At 36.2% G+C, this 13,197-nt stretch overlaps 1 protein-coding gene across 1 annotated transcript; it reads right to left on the minus strand.

Annotated features, from left to right (window-relative positions):
- Nucleotides 1-801: 801 nt before the first annotated feature.
- LOC104230477 (methylthioribose-1-phosphate isomerase) lies at nt 802-6,983 on the minus strand. Its single transcript, XM_009783303.2, has 9 exons — nt 6,730-6,983; nt 6,436-6,491; nt 5,813-5,971; nt 5,607-5,706; nt 5,271-5,413; nt 4,957-5,062; nt 1,613-1,751; nt 1,266-1,534; nt 802-1,104 (listed from the first exon to the last, which is right to left on the minus strand). The coding sequence occupies exons 1-9, from the start codon at nt 6,805-6,807 to the stop codon at nt 1,030-1,032; spliced, it is 1,125 nt and encodes a 374-aa protein (XP_009781605.1). The 5' UTR covers nt 6,808-6,983; the 3' UTR covers nt 802-1,029.
- Between the last annotated feature and the right edge of the window lie 6,214 nt (nt 6,984-13,197).

Below are 13,197 nucleotides of genomic sequence, written 5' to 3' on the forward strand. Positions count from 1 at the left end.
ATTTGACAGTATATGTATTAACACTAGGTTTCAAACTTACCAAACCAACATGACAGAAGATTTAATGGTTCAAAAGTTATGAGAGTATATGTATTAACACTAGGTGAACAAGTTGCTGAAGATACAACAAGAGCCCTGCACTGGACCAATATTGGTGTGCTAGAAGTGATAATCGGCCTGAAGATAATAGAAGCAGACAAATTTTCTTTCTTGTCCCCATTGATGCAAAAGTTTTCCAGTGCCTAGAGTTTGACTACTAACTTGTTATCTTAAACAAGTCATGAGCTTCTATGACTGCAAAGGCATTTCATTTCAAATGAGGTAAAACCTTTTTTCCCAACCCTTCTGTACGAATGCTCATTGGCGAATTAAAATAATTAGAATAGGAGTAACATTGACAATGAAGTCACAACAGGGACAGCAATTCTAATATAAGTATATATAGAACAGCATTAGAATAAGGGAAATTATTTAAGCTGTTTTTTAATAACCGTGGTGTCTGGACTAGCTTGCCATGTAAGCCTTCGTACCTCCAACTCAGCCTGCCACCTGCCTTGCCCATTCCCGCACCACTAGTTAAATAAAAATCTTCATTAGAAAATGGCGCCATCCTAAACTGTAATTTAGGGCCAACAAATCCTTGTTTATTTCATGCGAATGGTGGTCCAGAACTTCAAATTTGTGATTACATGAGAATGTAGCATTTGGCTCATCTTGAGGATGATTTTGTGAAATTCAAATTCCCGAATAAGAAAAGGAAAGGAAAATGGAAAAAATTCCCAATATTGAAATTGCCAAATATTTTCATGGATCAATGCCGACGCCAAAGGGAGATGGGTTTATTTCATTAAAAAGCTCCATAGTTATACATTTCTCCCATGCTCTAATAGGACCACAATGCATAACAATTATTGAAGTGCAATAGATGTTGCCTTCTGAGTACGGAACTACTGATAGCTTACTGTATGATGCGAGGAATTTAGCAAAGTCAAGAAGTACCAATTGAATTTTTTTTTAATAAAACCAGCATCACCAATTTCCAGATGTCTTGCGCACAAACTCAGCAATATCAAATGTGTCCGTCCCCTTCTTCGTGATGACACCCTATTCAAATAGTTGTCACTTGTCAATTTTATCATTTGGGTAGTAATTTGATATTTGCCAGAACATAAAAAGCATGGGGTTATAAGCACACAAATATAGACAGTGCAAGTATAAGGATAGATAGAACAATGGGAAACAAAGGCAGATATACAATTGCTGACCTTTTCAGTGATAATTCCACTAATCAAATTTGCTGGAGTGACATCAAATGCAGGGTTCCAAACCGAAATACCAGAGGCAGCAACTTGTTCACCTAGTCCTCCTCGTGTATGTAACAGCTCCTTCGGAGATCTTTCTTCTATCACAATTTCTTGTCCGGAAGAAAGAGATAGATCAATAGAAGTCAAAGGAGCAGCAACGTAAAATGGTATACCATGATGCACAGCAGAAACAGCAAGGTTGTAAGTTCCGATCTTATTGGCAGTATCACCTGCAATGAGATTTAAAGCTCCTGTAAAACGGTGGTTCTAAAAGGAAAAGGCCCATGCGAATCATAAGTCATATGTACCATTGGCGGCTACACGATCAGCTCCAACAATGACAGCTTTCACCCGACCAGCATTCATCAATGCAGCTGCAGCTGAATCTGCTATAAGGGTGGCTGGAATGTTCTCATGAACCAACTCGAATGCAGTCAATCTGGATCCCTGATATTTAAATGGAGAAGTGAGGACGTATCTTACCCTGACTGTTCTCTGTTTGGGGCCCAGGTGCAGGATGACTCAAATTGTAGTACAACAAGTCAAACTAGAAAAGAAGTCTTTCAACAAGACAAATCAGAACTACTGTCCACCACATATTTCATTTTAAATTTACTATTAAGCATCTGATTCTTCAGTACATGATTCCTGAATTTGTAGTCAACAAGAATATGAATATGTCGACCAAGTATCATGCACTAAGCTACTAAAGTCCACACAAAGATGCACTTACGTAGTCCCTCGTCTTTAGATGCCGACTGGTCTTCTGCAGTAAGCTCCAATTTTGATGAAACGAAGAATCGGGTTAAAAGGCATTAACTTAGGTTAGCACTAAAAGTTTTAGCTGCTACTAACCTACGTGGAGGTTAAGGTGGAGTATGTCGTGTACTCCAACAATTCACTCGAAGCATCTTTTAGTACTCCTTCCGTTTCAAGTTAGATGAGGTAGTTTGACTCGGCACGGAGTTTAAGAAAAAAAATAAACTTTTGAAACGTGTGGTCTTAAAAGCTTAATGGATAAAAGCTTTGTGGGACCATGACATTTGTGTGGTTATAAAAGCTTCTCATTAAGGGTAAAATGGGTAAAATGAAGAGTTTAAGTGGGCGTTTGGACATAACAATTGTAAAATTTCAAATTAGGGGAAAAAAAATTTCAAGTGAAAATGGTATTTGAAATTTAGAGTTGTGTTTGGACATGAATATAATTTTGGGTTGTTTTGAAGTTTTATGAGTGATTTGAGTGAAAATTTTGAAAAACAACCTTTTGGAGTTTTTCAGATTTTCGACAATTTCCAAAATACATCTTCAAGTGAAAATTGGAAATTTTATGAACAAACGCTGATTTTGGAAAAAAGTGAATTTTTTTTGGAAAAGGGGGAAAAATTTCTTATGTCCAAACGGGCACTAAAATTGAATTATTTCCAAATTTAGAAATGTGTCATTTATTGTGGAACAAACTAAAAAGGAAAGTACCTCATCTAATTTGAAACGGAGGGAGTACTATATAAATAGGTACTTGAACGGAATTTTTTAGATCAGTCGAGAAAAATTGAAGTGAAATACTCCTTGTAAAATAAGGAATTTGAACTGACATGCCCCAAGGTATATAGAGTCGGGAACTGTATATGTAAGTGGGCATGGTTACTTAGAACGTAAAAATCCAATAGTTACATAATGCAGTTATATTACATAAAGGTATTAAATGATGTCTCTGTGACAATTTTTTCCTATACCTTATCCTATTTTATCTGCAGATTAAAGCCTATCTTTGCTAGGTAATAATTTACTGGTCTTTGACATGTTACTGCCAAACATAGGTTCATGCAGTATCTTTTTCCCGTACAGTTTCCTGAAATGTTAGCCTCACTGCCAATGGCGGAGACAGAATTTTCGCTAAGGGGGGTTCAACAAAGAAAAAAGTTTAAAAAGTTTAAAAGAGATTGTAGCCAATGGGAATTGAACCAATGACCTCATAAAGGTTTTGAAACCCTTTGCCACTAAGCTATGCTTTTCAACTATGTCAAGGGGGTTCAAAACATAATATCTAGAAGTACAAAAACAGATTTTGTCTTATATATACAGTGTAATTTTTCGGCGAACCCTTCCGCCCCTCCAAATCTGCTTCTTCAGTACATGATTCTTGAATTTGTAGTCAACAAGAATATGAATATGTCGAGCAAGTATCATGTACTAAGCTACTAAAGTTCACACAAAGATGCACTTATGTAGTCCCTCGTCTTTAGATGCCGACTGGTTTTTTCAGCTAGCTCCAATTTTGATGAAATGAAGAATCGGGTTAAAAGGTATTAACTTAGGTGAGCACTAAAAGTTTTAGCTGCTACAAGCCTACGTGGAGGTTAAGGTGGAGTATGTAGTGTGCTCTAACATTTCACTCGAAGCATATTTTAGTACTAAATAAATAGGTACTTGATGGGGAATTTTTTAGGTCAGCCTAGAGAAAATTTGAAGTGAAATACTCTTGTAGACTAAGAAATTTGAACTGACATGTCCCAAGGTCTATAAAGTCTGGAACTGTACAAGTAAGTGGACAAACATGGTTACTTAGAACGTAAAAATTCAATAGTCAAATAATGCAGTTATATTCCATAAAGGTATTAAATGATGTCTCTGTGACAATTTGCCCTATACCTTATCCTATTTTATCTGCAGATTAAAGCCTATCTTTGCTAGGTAATAATTACTGGTCTTTGACATGTTACTGCCAAACATAAGTTCATGCAGTATCTTTTTCCCGTACAATTTCTGAAATGTTAGCCTCACTGCTATTAGTTTTTACTAGAAATGGATTTCAACACTGCCCATTTAGTCATTTCTGGCCTTATTTCAGCTTAGACCTCAAAGTATTTTACACTGGAATTCCTCAATCTAGCTGCCGAAGCATATATTTGCACCTATTGTTCCAGCGTGACTTGGCTTAAGGAAAATGATGTCAGCTGATATGAAAAGAACCAGCGACAGGGAAACAAAGAATGGCCGGAAAGCTTTTTCCTTACTCTCTTCTGTGTGTGTTAGGAGGATGTTTGGGGGGAAGGGGGGGAAAGATAAGTGAATTACAAGGCCCAAAAACAACCGTTCGGTATTTATTCTAAATTTCTAATAAAGTGCCGGGTTGCAAGTATTATGACTGATTGGAGAAGGTGACTACTGAGTTTGCAGCAACAATAGACTAGATACACCTGCTTTTCAAGTCCTTGTTTAAATTTTCTTTCATTCGCATACCATATATCTCCAATATGACAATATCTTTTCTTAATGTAGTCTAACCCATTTTCATTTAATCAGAGTAGGCAACACGGAGTTAACAATCAAAGTACCACATATTATAACAGACTATTATTGAACCCTAACCTGCCCAACCGTAAATTACCAGCATCACAAGATTATGCTAGAATCACAAAGAGGATGAGTCCACTAATAAGAAAAAGAAACACTTTTCACTCTTAATTACCAAAAACATTTATTATGGCATGTCTATAAGTTAGAATTTACTCTGCAACCGTGAAGAAAAATTGCAATAACTTTAATTTCTGCAGTTCAATGGAGATAACATACTTGGTATATGGCTGTAATGTTCAGTGGCAGGATCTACTAGAGTAATTAAAGCTAGAAACAACTATAGCTCATGCATTACCTGATTGAAGGGACGTGTTTCTGTGCAGTATGCCCTTTCTAGAACTCCATCGGTATAAAGTGCCCGGATTACACCAAGAGCAGTTCCATATCCAGCTGTAGCCAGACTGTTGAAAGTACGAATAAAAGTTAGAGTTACCCCATATGGGTAACTAATCATAATCATAGTTGCTTTTGATTGGTCCTGTTACAGAATGATTAATTGCAATTGCATGGAAGCAATAGCTTACTGGAGAAGACCTTATCAAGTCAAGTAGGGTAATGGACCGATCACAACAACGTAAATAAAAAAGAAAAATTAGTATTGGAATGAACCTTCCGGTGTTGCAGTGGGTCAAAATTGTTATCTTCTGAGAGTCAGTCAGGTGTTCCTTCAGAAAACTAGCTCCATATGATCCAATTGCCTTATTGGAAGTAACATCATCCTCCAGCATAACTTCAGCAGCTTCAATGTAAGCCTGACGGAACATATGAGAGTTAAGTGTTGTGCAACAGACTAAAAGTACAAGTCAATTTACTACATTTCTATGGTGTAACTATTCCCAATTAAGTTGCATCCTTCTTTCAGGCTTCTCACTCCCTTACTACTGTAGTTTTTATATTATTTAAGCAGCATAGGTGAGTGTTGGCCAAACAAGACAATGTTACCACCTGAAAAACTGAATTTGCATCTTTGGCTGTGGTAGCAGCCTTCTTTATAACTTCTTTAAGCTTAACTGCAGCATCTGAAAGATTAACAGCTGTTGGCCGACTGCACGAAGGGAACAAAATTTCATCGATACCCGTCACACAATCAAACAACATGGAATCTCACAATTACGAGAGATAAGCAGACAAATATTTCTGCAATACTATACCTTGAAACAAGATAATCCAATTTCTTACTAAGGAAATCTGATGCATCATCAGAAGTCCCATCAAACGAAGACAGGTTTGAAACTTCTACTGCCAAAGACAGTGCGGCAGCTATAGCAATTGCAGGTGCTCCACGGACAACCATTTCTTTAATTGCATCCCTGGTGCATATGCAGAATCAAGTCAATAAAACCACTCAATACTGAAGAACCTTTTTAGGCATGATAACCAGTCAGTGAACCACATAAAAGGATAGAGAGACAATCTTTCCACTTTACTCGCCATTCCAGTACTACTTTGCTTATAAACAATTCCAGTACTACTAAGCAGGAACTTTTTATATACATGAAAAATGGAGGCATAGCTATCAAACAACAACAACTACTACTACTACTACTACTATGCCTCAATCCCAAACAAGTTGGGTTCAACTATATGAATCCTCACTGACCACATTACTTCATTTCAAACAATAACGGGCAACAATGACAACAAGAAAAAAGACGGAATCATAAGTCACACAAAACCACCACAAGAGCTCATTAAAAACTAATATACATATAACTGCTCAAGGTTTTTAAAAAACAGTCAATAAAGAATACTATAAAAGAGAGAAAAAGATTACCAGCCATCTTTTGTATCCTGGATATCCAAAAAAATGGTCTCTAGGGGGAGTTTTCTCTGTTGAAGATATACTCAAATGTTAAGTCAAAGAGAAACAACAAGCTGCTCACAGAACTTGAAAAACAAACAACTTAGGAACCATCAACTTCAGTTGAAAAATTAGAAAGCTTTTTTTTTTGGTCTTTTTAATTAGACCAGAAAAAAATCAAGGAAATCTATTTACAAAAGCACTTCAGTAAAATGAAAAGCCGCAGTAGAAGTTGCTTAAATAAAAAGAGAAAATAGAGTAGAATACTTGATCGAGTAGCTGAAGTGAGCCACGCTTATAACAAATGGAGAGCAGAGTCTTGTCTCCTTCATTTCCAATAGCCATAGCTATCTTCAAACTCAACAAGAGTGGCTTATATCAAATAGAATAACAAAGAGAATTTGTGAAATAGCGCCTTTTAAAAAGCCCTAAATTCGAGTTGTGTGGTAAGGTAGGTGAGAGACGAAGAAGAAGAGCTTGAAAGTTGAAACAAGGAGGCCCCAGCAATTTATTCGCTTTCCGAAATTTTGGTAAAACGAATAAGACTCGACCTATTTTGACATAAATATTTTCTTTTTGGTAAATATTTTAACATAAATATTGCTCCTATCATTTTGGTACAAATAAGTACTCCACTATTTAAGCTATGAGTATTTGCAAAATATTGAACTTAATAATTTGAATTCCAAATGAAACTATTAAAACATTGGCTTGAAAATTAGTACTCAATTCATATATTAATTGCATTCGAATTTAATTTTCAATTAAACTATATATTTTTTATACTTTTTCTCTTAACCAACCAATCATTACGAATTTTATTTTATTTTATTTTTTAATAATTGCCGCATATACAAAAAAATATCACTAAAGAACACACTCGACACGTTTGCATTTGCATTCTGCCTTGACAATTGTCACACACACAGAGACTACAATAAACAAAGAGAAAACCGTGATGAAATCCATTTTCTGCTCAACACTTTGGGTGGTCGTTTGGTAAGAGGGATTAGGCGGGTGAGATTAAATTTATACTTTGTTTGGTTGGAGGTATAATTTAATCCCATAATAAATGTATATCTTCTATCAAATAAGTTATAAATTTAATCTTACTGATTATCCCATTTTATGCCATCAAATGTGATATTATTTTATATTATATTTCAAGTGATATAAAATAATACCGGGATTAAAATAATGCTATTTTGTCCGCGTACCCGTCAATGGTTTTCATGTCAATAAAAAGTACTCGTATGAGTCATGACTACAGAAGAACAGAGAACGGAAAGGATGGATGGATGAGCGAGGGAGAGTAAAGACTTGGCTTTTCACGTTGGGGTTTGAACTATTTCCAAAATGTCCATTTTAGAAGACAAAAACAGTAAATAAATAAAATGCCCGCCAAAAGAAACTGCAAATCAAGAAGCACTTGCTACTTTAACAGTGCCAACCGCCTATCATACTCTCTTCAAAATCATCAAAACAAACCTTGCAATCAATTACCAGTATAAACTCTCAAACTTCAATCACCATTGGAATCAAGAAACACAGCAATGGATCTCCATTCCAATACTTTCACTCTCCCTTTCTTCTTCTGCTTTCTACTTTCTTTTGGTTCCTCCACCCCTACCCCACCATCTCCACCACCCTCTTCCTCTGCCCATGCTGCTGCAGACGCACTACGCAACCGTGGCTACTCCCTCTTCGCTTCCACCCTCGACTCCTCCACCACCACCACCAACAATTTCTCCGGCACAATTTTGGCTCCACCAGATTTCATTTTCTCCTTCGCCACCGCCAATATTTTTCCCCCACGCCCCTCCTCTGTTATCCTTCTTTACCACACTCTCAAGAACCCGCTCACATGGGCCCACCTGTCGTCCACTTCCAATGGCGCTGAAATTCCAACTCTTTACAATAACAATTGTCTCTTCTTTTTCAAGAGTTTAGCAGGAGATATATTAATTTCTTCGAGAAATACTTCAATTGGGGCTGTTAAAATCAGGCAACCTGACATCTACGTGGGCGATCATATCATTGTTCACGGAATCGACGGTGTACTGGACGCCACGTCAGCAACAGAATGCTCAGTTCCTCAAGTTCAAACTCGAACGTCTGTGGTTCCATCTGAAGATCATCGTTATCTTCTTGATCGCGCAATTAGAGCGTTAAGGAGAAGACGATTCACTGTCGCTGCTACAGCGTTGACTGTTAAAAGATTAGAGCTGTTAAGGCTGACTTCCATCTCCGTTTTTGCGCCGTCTGATACGGCTTTGTTCTCCCGCCCTGACGGTTTCCGTTACGATTACCGTCACCATGTTGTTCCCCAACGGTACCGTTTTGGGGATCTGGCGAGGAGCGCGAAGGGGAGTGTGGTTGTAGAGACTCTTGCTCCGAACAAGACTCTCGTCGTGAATTTCGTCGACGGCGTTGTGAATGTTAACGGCGTTGTTGTTAATAGAACGGAAGTTTATCGGAATCGGTGGATTGTTGTGTTATTTGTGTCGATGTCGTTAGATGACGCCGTGAATTTGCTTGATTACGGCAACTTTGCACCTTCTCTGGCGCCGGTGACAATGGAGATCCGTTATCCCGATGAGATTGTTGATAGTTCTCCCGCCGGTGTTCCATCTCCGTCGCCGTCGACAACCGAGATCCCTTATCCTGATGAGATAATTGACGGTTTTAACGATGGAGTTCAATCTCCGGCGCCAGCGACAATGGAGATCCATTATCCCGTTGAGATCAATAACGGCTTTACTGACGGAGCTCAATCTCCGGTGTCGGCGTCAATGGAGATTCGTTATCCCGATGAGATAAGTAATGCTTCTGGCGCCGGAGTTCATTCTCCGTCGCCGGCGATTATAGACATTCCTTATCCTGATGAGAGAATTAATGCTTCTGCTGCCGGAGTTCAATCTCCGGCGCCACCGATGGCGATAAATGAAGTGATTGATCCAGGATGTGTGTTCGGAATCCCGGTGGGAATCGAAGGCGGCGATCTACTCTGTCCGGCGAGTGGTCAGCAGAAGGGCAAATTAGAGGAGATGGAGGATTTGAATGATGGACACGTGGCTTCTTATCCACCGTCGAATGTAAAGGAACAGCTATCTGAGGTTGTGAATCAATCTGTGCCGTTGATTTCAAGTGATGAGTCTGATCGAGGTTCAGTGGATAGGGATGGGGAAGAACAGAATAGGATGAATATTATAGATGAGAACCATACAAGCTTGGCTGATGATCTCTTCTTTTATTTCTAGATTCTGAGTGCGATTTTTTGTAAAATTAGAGCTGAATTTGGAAATTAGGAAAAATTGTTGTTTACACTTTTGTATAAAAGAGTGGATTTGATTCATTTCATGTTTCTACTTTCTCGTTTGCTTCCTTTATTTTTGATAATATTTTTTTTTTGTGTGTGTGCGCTAATTTTGGTGAACAAACTGAAACAGGCAACAAAACAATTTTATTTATTTATTTATTTTTGTTTGAAGAAGATTTCGCATTTTCCACATTTAAAGAGCCAAGCCAGCATGAATCTGGAATGGTTAAACAACAAAGGAATATTGAACTGGGAAATTGCAATTTCAATTCAGACATCTTTTTATTTCCTTTTTAACAAGTCCAATTAGTTGCTAGTATTAACTACTACTATATGATTCCGAAATAATTAATACTCTACCTTTTCTTCAATCTCCATTTCTTTTTCTTTACTTTTCAACCTTTTGCCATTCATCTACTCATACATAAAGTTCTTCTTCTTTTTATATTAAAAAAAAACATGGCCTAATTATCCGGTTTGGTCAATATTCCCACGTGGTATATTTAAGATTTGTAATTTAATTAGATATGACTTTTTAGACTCACTAGCAAGCACCGATCTATAGCTATTACATCCAATATTTAGATTATATCTATTTAAAGGAGGTACTAAGAACTAATTAATAGAAGAAAAAGGCAAAGAAAATTATAAAAGTAAGAAGAAAGAAAAGCGATATAAGATCCGTTTAATTGTTCTACTTCTACACAGGTGTCAATGGTTCGGTTCGGCCATTATTTATAAATTTTGTAGCATACCAATTTTTCAGTTATTCTATTATATATTACCAAAATTAGATTTTTTGAAACCGTCCCAATCATGTCGATTTCTCTTCGACATCGGTACGGTTCGGTTAATTTTTAATTTTTTTTAAATATCATGTAGAATTCACGAGTAGAAGTAGAGTGCAATTACATACGTTCTTTTATATGACTTAGCAAAACTCTCTAGACATTTAGTGATGAATTAAAAAAAAATGAAAGATAGCTAGAGTATAGATCCATCAACTATTCTACAACAACGTAAAAGAAACCAAGCAAAGACAAAGAAAATATAAATCATAGGAGTGGAAAGATATTAACCAAGTTGGGACTCAAGAATAAAGTACATAGAAGATTAAAAATTCAAAAAGATAATCTAAATTATATGAAAGGAAACATATTCAATACATTATAGTTTGCTACTCATAATCGCTAGAATACTTTGTGTCTTGCTAATAAAGATACTTGAAATAACTTAGTTTAAGTAGAAATAGCATAATATGTTTTAGAAAATAGTATTTTAAGTTTAATTACTTGATGGCTTGTAACAGTTTTCACAATTCCTAGTCCCAAAGAAAAATTTAATGCATTACTATTTTTAAATTTACTAGATAAATATATTTTTCACATGTAAAATTTATTCGGTACAGTTCGGTATTTTTTTGGTTTTTTCGGTTTATTTTTGTAAAATAAAAAATCTACCCTAATTATCGGCACAGTTATAGATTTATAAAAAATCATACATTTCTTACAAAGAAACCTAAATATCGGTTCGATGTGGTACTGTTCGATCGGTTTAATCATTTTTTAAATATCCATTGACACACTTGCTTCTACCTATCTTCATTACATAGAAATAAACAAACTTTAGAAATTAGGGGAGAAATTCTACACTTTTTCTCGAGTTAAATTAGCAATTCCTTTCACATAAGGTTGTTATTGTATACATAGACGAAGCTAAGATTTGAAGTTTATGAGTTCGAAATTCTAGTCCTTATAAGTTACTAAATTCTAAATTAATATTTTGCACATATTCAATAAATTTCTTAAGATAAATACAGATTTAAATCAAAGTTATTGGATTCAACTGAACCTGTAGTGTTAACACCATCAACGCCCCTATATGAAAAAAAAAATATAGATATTATATAACTAAAAAGAACATAATAAAATCTAAATAGAGTTTGGACATTCCAGGACAAAAGTTAATGTATCCGAATATAGATCGTTCAATATGTAGCCATCATTTTACTTGTTGACTAGATTAGTTTTAACAAATATAAAGTTTAAACCATTAGTTGTGGTAGATTTATTTCTTAGTGCCCTTTGGAGGATTTTTATCCTCTAAATTTAATGATTCCCCTCAAGAAATTAAAAAGGATAAAACCTTATCCTGGAAAAGGAAAGAAAGAAAAGGGATATATATTTTTAATTCTAAAATAGCAGGGAACATATTTTTAATTCTAAAATATTCAATAGCTCCGGGCTCCCTCACTGCATTCCAAGGCAAGCTCCTACTAGATCCTACTATTCCTGATATTCCTACTGGATTTGAGCAACTCGAGTATGAACACTGTATCGCTATGCCCCTCGCTTAGCCCCGCTCTTTGGTTTAGGATGGATCCGGACTGGAAGCGAAAATACCGTAAAAATGGCTTCTTTCTTTGTCTCCGCTGGACTCACGAAAACAAAATAAATAATGAGCAGACCAGCCCACTTTGATAAGTGGGTTCATTTCATGTATTTTTGTTTTGTTTTGAATAAAGAAGTTGCTTAAGACTGAGTCCCATTCTTTAGAATCGTTTTAAGTTAATAAATTCAAGATAAGTGTACTCGCTCTAGTAGCGTGTTTGCCATATAAATATTTGTCACTTAATCACGGTTAAATGTATCCAATATGGCGATCAACCGATATTGGTCGGTATTTTTTTGTCGGTTTTTAGCAATTTTTAGTAGTGTGTTTGTCATTGTTTCCCGTGAAAATGATAATAACAATTAAATTTGATTTAGTGGTTCTAAAAATACGTAATCTATTTTTATGCTAGTTGTTAGGCAATTGATGCTATGTGAAAGACTTAGAAACAAGATAAGAGCTTGAGAGTAAGGTGGTAACCAAACCGACTGATCAATAATCGGGGCCTCGAGCTTGCTTATCCGAGGGTCTCGGGGTCGAGTCTGAAGCTCGGCTATGAGCTATCTAGGGTGGTCGATGGAGAACACCAGTTATAAATAAATGGCGAAATGGCTTCCTTGCCACTTAAACTTGTAGGGCTTTTGAAAGCCGATACACAAACTTTCGTCTTTCCCATTTAAACACTCAAACTCGCGAAACCTATAACTAATAAACACCTTTGACCATTGACTATACTTATGTGGCGATATCTTATCTTACGTGGACATAATGCGTACAAGTCACATTCAAATGGCGCGTGTATCTGTTATTATTCATTAAAAAGATTGTAAAATAAAAAAAAACAGAAACTATAAGGAAAACCAAAAAAGAAGAAGAAAATGGTGGCTGGGTTTATTGACTCTGCCTTATTCCGCCGGTTCCTCCAAAAAAGAGAAATCAACCATGCAGCTAGACTGCCGAAATTTTTATCAATTCCTATGGGAGATAAATTGAGAGAAAAATTGAGGTCTATGAATGTTACCGGA

The sequence above is a fragment of the Nicotiana sylvestris genome, chromosome 12, assembly GCF_000393655.2.
Source record: "Nicotiana sylvestris chromosome 12, ASM39365v2, whole genome shotgun sequence".
Classification (NCBI taxonomy): domain Eukaryota; kingdom Viridiplantae; phylum Streptophyta; class Magnoliopsida; order Solanales; family Solanaceae; genus Nicotiana; species Nicotiana sylvestris.

Bases quoted from the DNA above. Each gene is read 5' to 3' on its own strand.
- LOC104230477 (XM_009783303.2), bottom strand. From the start codon at position 6,807: ATGGCTATTGGAAATGAAGGAGACAAGACTCTGCTCTCCATTTGTTAT. The intron at 6,492-6,729 runs GTATTCTACTCT...TATCTTCAACAG, and splicing joins CACTTCAGCTACTCGATCAA to AGAAAACTCCCCCTAGAGAC. The intron at 5,063-5,270 runs GTTCATTCCAAT...TACTTTCAACAG, and splicing joins ACCCACTGCAACACCGGAAG to TCTGGCTACAGCTGGATATG.